We start from the raw sequence: 6,392 nt of genomic DNA on the forward strand, positions 1-6,392 counted from the left end.
CAGACTCAGAGGGGCCAGGGGGAGGGATGGAGCCAGGTGTGGACGGCCTCCCACCCCCAGAGGACTGAGCACTGGTATTATTCTGGCCACCAGGAGCTGCAGCTCTCTCCAGGGATGGAGTCTGCTGTGGAAAACAGGAGAACAGGTCATGTCTGACAGTGGAGACAAGAGCAGAAAATCCTGCAAGGTGCTTGGGCCTGAGTGTTTCAGAAGTGCCCCTTGTGGGATGGATGGAAAGGGTGCTGGGGAGGAACAATTTATTGGGCAAAATTTTACCAAGAAGGGAGCAGGGACACAAATGTCCCAGTTTAGAGGTCTATATATATAAAGTGTTCTTCTAAGGTCTGCAGAGAAATGAACTTCCAGGCTAGAAGTCATCTCCTCTTAAGGTAGGGATCTAAAATAGCTCAGGACAACTGACTCAGGCACATATTTATTTCTTTACACTGAATTTAAAAGAGTATCTCATGACTGGGACAGGTTTGAACTTTCACTTTGTAGACACCTGACATCAGGCAAAGTGAACTCTTTTCTTTGTTACCAGTTTATCATTCTGGGAACAGAGAGAACACAACATTTAAGCCCAGCTAGTGCCAAATTAGACTTGCTTTTTCCTTTTAATTGAATTCTTTCTCCATTAATCATTTGCTGCTCCTCTTGGCTTTGTTTGTTGATGTTCTAGGGCTATCAAATGACTCTGAAACCAAAGCTTCTGTCAGGAAGTACAAAGAGGGAGAGAACCCCTGGTAACCATCCTGCTCCAAGGGCAGGGTCCCCAGGCAGGGCCTGGGTGCTGTGAGCACAGGAATTTGAGCAGAGGAGCCATGTACAGAGTTAATGGCAATAACCACCTCCCTGTGGGCTGCTGGGAGCTGCTCTTGCTCTGACTCCTTCTCCCTGGCCAGCTGCTCTTCATATTTCTTCATGTCATACTCCAGCTCGGCTGCCAGCTGCTTGTCCACAGCAAAGAAGTCTTTGATTTCATTTCGGTAATCTTGCATCATTTCCTGCAGCAACAAGGAATGTTTGGACCCCTTCAGAAATCTCCCCCAGCTACTGATTCACATCCCCATTCAGATCACAGCTGCTTGGGAGCAAAAGGAAACACCAGCTGGTAGAGCAGAGGTGTTTTTAACAGACTGAAGAGTTTTATCTCCAATTTGTTCCTCAGAACATGGAAAAGCTTTGCAGCGTTTGAGCTCTCTTCCTGCCCACGTTCCACACTGAGAGCCTCATCTCCAATCCCTCCACCTCCCACGTTATTTAGCACAGTGGCAGTGTCACAACATCCTATCTTCTGAATTCCTCCCTCCTCAGAAGGCTCTGGGTTGTGGCAGTGGTTGCACATTAACTCCAGAGAGGATCAAAACATCATGACCAGCAAGAAAACACTTCCCCTTACCCTCAGGCAGTTCATCAGGTCCTTGAGAGCTGGGATCCTCTTCTCCTCCATCAAGGACTTGAGTGATGTGATTATTGGGATGATGTTTTCAATGAAATTCTTCTTTTGAACCTTTTTGTGAACAAGGCATGAACAGTTATGCGAGGCAGCGAAGGAGAAGCCACTCTGCGGCTCCACAGAGGAGTTCTCCCTCCACAGCCAGGGAATCACTGTAATTAAGGCTGCTCTTACACCACACACATGCACAGAGGCTTTTAACCTAAGTGGAGCCTTTTCAGACGCATCACTAAGTCACTCCGATCTCACAGTGAAGGCAAATTGCCCAGAGGTGCAGGAAAATCATTGTTCCGCTCAAATGCCTCGCCAAGGAGAGGGGTGGGGAACAAATCCAGCTCAGCACAGCTCCCCTGGCTCCTGGGAAATGCACCTCTGCTCCCTCCACCTCCACAACAACATCCCTCACCAATTCTGCCTTCATATTGTGCTTTTACAAGACACAGAGCTGCCCAAGCCCCTCTCCCCACAGCACAGCAAGTGCCCCTCACCTGTGAAATGAGCTTTTTCTGGGCCATCTGCATGACAGCATTGGCCATGGCCATCTCATCTTCATCAGCCTGAATGTCTTCCTCAGGTTTGGACCTCATGCTTGAGAGCTTGATTTCTTTGCAGCTGAGCACTGCAAACGTATCTGAGAGCAGCTCACTGCCCTCCAGGTCCAAAGGAAGGACCTCATCCACAAAGCAAGCTGGAAGACACAGGCAAGAAATAATTTGTTTTTCCAGAAGCAGCAGTGAGGGGCAAACCAGGATAAAACACCTGGATCATGAGATTTTATACAGACACCAGGTTTTTAAAGGCATTTTTAAACCCTTACCTAGGATGCTGTGGCTGATCTTGGTGGTGATGCTGAACCTCTGCTCATCTGTGAAATGATCCAGCAGGAAGGTGTAGATCCTCATCCTCTTCTCCTTGTTCTCCTTCCCCTTCAGAGAGAAGAGCTGCTTCGCCCTGTGGCAGAGCACAACATTTTACAGAGGCCCAAATCACATCATGCCAGCTCCCAGGAATAATGAGACCTTAAATCAGCCAGGGATATCTGCATGCCACTTTTAAAACCCATAAACCTGCTAGGACAGCACACAGTCCTACAAATGACACACAGCAGTGTCACAGGGAGGGCAGGACACAACTCAGCACTTGCATGGATAATTACCAAGTGCCACAAGTGCTGTGCTGTCACTGAGAGCTGTGTGGCCAGACAGCCCATAATTTAGCAAAAATTAGCCAGGAATGTGCTCAACTGACCGCTGGCTCTGGGGGAACCTGTTGTACTTCTGGTGCTTCTCGTAGCTGTTGAAATGGAAGATGCACTCGATGAAGTGCTGGGAGAACATCACAGGGTTCCTCTTCAGCAAGAGATGCACCAGGCAGAACTCTGCAAACCTGCAGAGGAGGAGAAGGAAGAAATTATCACTGAATCGTTTCCAAAAGCCACCCCTGAAGCTGTGTAGGGCTCTCAAGGCAGGAGGATGGTTTTCCTCTGCCACATCTCCCTCAATACCACATTTAATTCTTGCCCAGCTCACTGATTTCCACCCTTTCTCAGAGGGACAGACATTTCCAGAGGGACAGACATCTCCAGCATCCACAGCACTGCTCATTTTTATGGCCATTAAAGCAAACTGAGTCAGAAATAAATCTGAACTTGAATCCAGGCACAGCATTTTAATTATTTAAATAACCTGAGTTCCACTGGGGCTGAGACACAGCACTCAGCAACAGGTTAATCACCAAAGGTCCTGCAAGAGCTGCAAGGCAACCCCAGGCTTGAAGAAAGTGGTTTTGTGTGGATGCAGTCTCCAAATGCAGATGCAAAGGAAAAGGCTCTCAGAGAAATGGGAGGAACACGATGCTGCAATGCCACCATCTACTGGAAAGACATTTTTAGATAAAAAAAGACACTGAAGAGAAAAGGAAATGTGAATGGTAATTGACAAAAGGTTGATAGTTCTGGAAATATTCATCTTAGATTTACTGTTCCAGGCAGAAATGAGCAGCAAGGTGTCCAATGCTCCTCTGGACCCTAATTTCTACGTGAGCTCCCCACCTGAGAGAAACCTGCCCCATTCATTTCTCACATAACAGAGCAGCTGGAGACCTTGAAACCTCCAAAAACTTCATAAACATGCACTTAAAATGAGAGTGCATAATTCCTCTGACACATCATTTGACAGGTCATTCCTCTGACAATTACAAGATATGGCAGAAGGCTAAAAAGGCAAGGCACGCAACATAAGAAAAAAGAAACTGCAACAAAATATTTAATCCTAGTTCTTAAACAAATCCAGCACTTGAGACAGAGCCTGTCAGACAACCACGAGGAAGATTTCACAAGGGTCTGCCTCAAAAATTCCTTTTTTTCTGGATAACTGAGTCCTAAATAGAGCAGAGCTGCACATTTTGAGGACAGCCAAGGACACTCTTTGGGACTTTCAAATGACCTGGAGAGAGGCTCATCACCTCTGTGCCACCACTGCAGACCCTAAAGGAAGTACAGAGGTTAGAGGGATAATCTGCTCTGTCACTGGCATTCCTCTTCACAATGTGAAGGTACCAAGACTGAGACAGCTTTTGAGACATCTCTGCCCGTCACCTCCTCCATCATTTCACAGCTGAGATTTTTACCTGGCAATGTCTGGGTTTGGATCCACCAGGACACTGACAAACCGAAAGAAGAGGCAGTCCTTCCATTTCACAAACTCCTCCTGTGAAAATCAGCAGAAATCAACAACCTGAACCAGGAAAACAGTGTGAACCTCCACATTGTAGTCAGGTAAACGAACAAGCTGTAAAGCTTCAGCCAGAGGCACATAAAATAAACCCCAAAACAACCCCAAGTATTTCGAGGGATGCTTTAAGCAGCATAAATGCCACAACAGCACACTGATGTTTACCCCAGGTATGAAGAATAAATAGAAAAATGAAAAATCTGCTCTCCCACCCCATGGCAGGTGTGCTCTTCAACACTGTTTTTACACTGCACTCCTTTGCAAGCTACAGACTTAATTTAAAAAATGTACATTTCACTTAAAACAGATTTCTACTCCAGAAAACTTCCACATTATCTCACCTGCAGGAGGTTGGTGAGCAGGATGAGGGTGTCTCCTTAATTAGCCAATAGTTTGCGGGGTGCTACAGCTATGTTTGCAAGCTACAGACTTAATTCAAAAAATGTACATTTCACTTAAAATGGATTTCTACTCTGGAAAACTTCCACTGTGTCTCACCTGCAGGAGGTTGGTGAACAGGATGAAGGTGTCTCCAATAGTCTGAGGGGTGTTGCAGCTGTGTTTGCAAGCTACAGACTAAATTCAAAAATGTACATTTCACCTAAACCAAAACGGATTTCTACTCTGGAAAATTTCTACTTGGTCTCACCTGCAGGAGGTTGGTGAGCAGAAATGAGGGTGTCTCCAATAGTTTGAGGGGTGTTGCAAACTACAGACTTAATTCAGAGATGTACATTTCACTTAAAACGGATTTCTATCCGGAAAACTTCCACACGATCTCACCTGCAGGAGGTTGGTGAGCAGGATGAGGGTCTGCCTGCGGATGAAGGGGTGCGGGTCGCGCAGGCACAGGGAGATGTTGGGGATGTATCTGTCCCCCAGCGAGGTGTAGCGCACGCACAGGTCGCACAGCACCAGCGCCGCGTTGTTGCGCATGGCCACGTCCGGTGACACCTCCAGCTCCCGCGCCAGCGCCGCGATGCATTTCTTGGCCAGCTCCTCGTGCTGCAGGCACAGCTTCCCTGCAAAACAACGCCGCTGGTGGTGCCTGCAATTTCAGGTTTTTTGTGGTTTTCAGAGCCTGTGCTAAGAGGGTTTAACTCTTGTTTAAGGCTTTGAAGGCCTTCAGTTTAGGTAATCCTAAGTTTCTTAGATAATGGTAAGGATTATAGGGGCGATAGGAAGGAGGATGATGGACACGGTGGTTAAGATAGCAATTGTAATGCTGGTTGGCTTGCCAGTGCGTCATTAGGGCGCACGTCCCAGATTGCAAGGCAAGATGGATTCTGTTTGGCATCTGTATAGTTGTCTTCTGTTTAGTGGGCAGTTTTCCTTATCCTTATCCTTGATGATAGTTTTTCTGTGAGTGTGCGGGTTAATAGGTAGAGGACTAGGCTGCAGATTGCTAGTGCAACCATTAGGGCACTAGTGGTCGTGGAATCCTATCAGCTCTTCTATGATAGGTGAGGAAGCGTCTTGGAAGTTAAGTCATGAGTGGCTGGCCATATTTAGGTAGAGATGTGTTGGGTTTTCACTTGCAATTTAGTCTTGACAAGGCTATGTAATTGTTTTACCAACATCTCTTTAGGAGAAAGAAGCATAAGTGGTCTATGCGGTTGGCTTGAAACCAGCATACGGGTGTTTGACTCCTTCCTTTGTTGGACTTGGATGAAGGCGGGTTCTTTCCTTATCTCTTCCACAACCACTTGTAGCAGGCTCCAGGCCTGCTAGGGCTCCGTGGAGGGAAGAGGAATGACAAGTCATGGTGAAATAGCAAGAAGCCCCTCTCTTCCACCTTTCGGACCCCAGCTTATCTCTCTGTAACCCCATAGGTCACTTTCCCTTAACCCCTGCTATTGGACAATTTCTGATCCCCCTATACACTATATAATGATGGGCTGTTTTAGCCCATTCTGGGGAGAAGAGCCATTGCTGGAACCTTTCTCAGACCCCAGTAAAGCCATCACTGTGGAACTCCAGAGCTGCCTTCTCCTCTCTCGCTTCTGCTTTTCGGTCGGCCTGCAACAGTGCCTTAGCAAGCAAAGAGCTGAACCCAAAAGAGCTGATAATCACTAAAAAGAGCTGATATCCCTTAAGCTTGCTAAGGTTGCCTGTGGCTAAGAGTGGCCTGGGTACTTGGACAGTCTGTCCCCAAAGGACTGAGCTATCTGGCCCGTGCTGCTTGCTCAGGGGCAAATGGG

The 6,392-nt window shown here is 47.2% G+C and overlaps 1 protein-coding gene across 2 annotated transcripts in view; it reads right to left on the reverse strand.

The window, feature by feature from the left end:
• Positions 1–6,392, reverse strand: part of NCAPD3 (non-SMC condensin II complex subunit D3) — a 35,443-nt gene that overhangs the window by 4,810 nt on the left and 24,241 nt on the right. For both annotated transcript variants that reach the window (XM_031063225.1, XM_031063224.1), the window contains exons 21-28: positions 4,975–5,213; positions 4,088–4,167; positions 2,708–2,845; positions 2,277–2,410; positions 1,948–2,147; positions 1,403–1,513; positions 852–1,007; positions 6–124 (exon numbers count right to left, since the gene is read on the reverse strand). In XM_031063225.1, the coding sequence (XP_030919085.1) occupies positions 6–124; positions 852–1,007; positions 1,403–1,513; positions 1,948–2,147; positions 2,277–2,410; positions 2,708–2,845; positions 4,088–4,167; positions 4,975–5,213 (1,177 nt within the window). The remainder of the gene's footprint in view (positions 1–5; positions 125–851; positions 1,008–1,402; positions 1,514–1,947; positions 2,148–2,276; positions 2,411–2,707; positions 2,846–4,087; positions 4,168–4,974; positions 5,214–6,392) is intronic.

Source organism: Geospiza fortis, unplaced genomic scaffold (genome assembly GCF_000277835.1).
Source record: "Geospiza fortis unplaced genomic scaffold, GeoFor_1.0 scaffold68, whole genome shotgun sequence".
NCBI lineage: Eukaryota > Metazoa > Chordata > Aves > Passeriformes > Thraupidae > Geospiza > Geospiza fortis.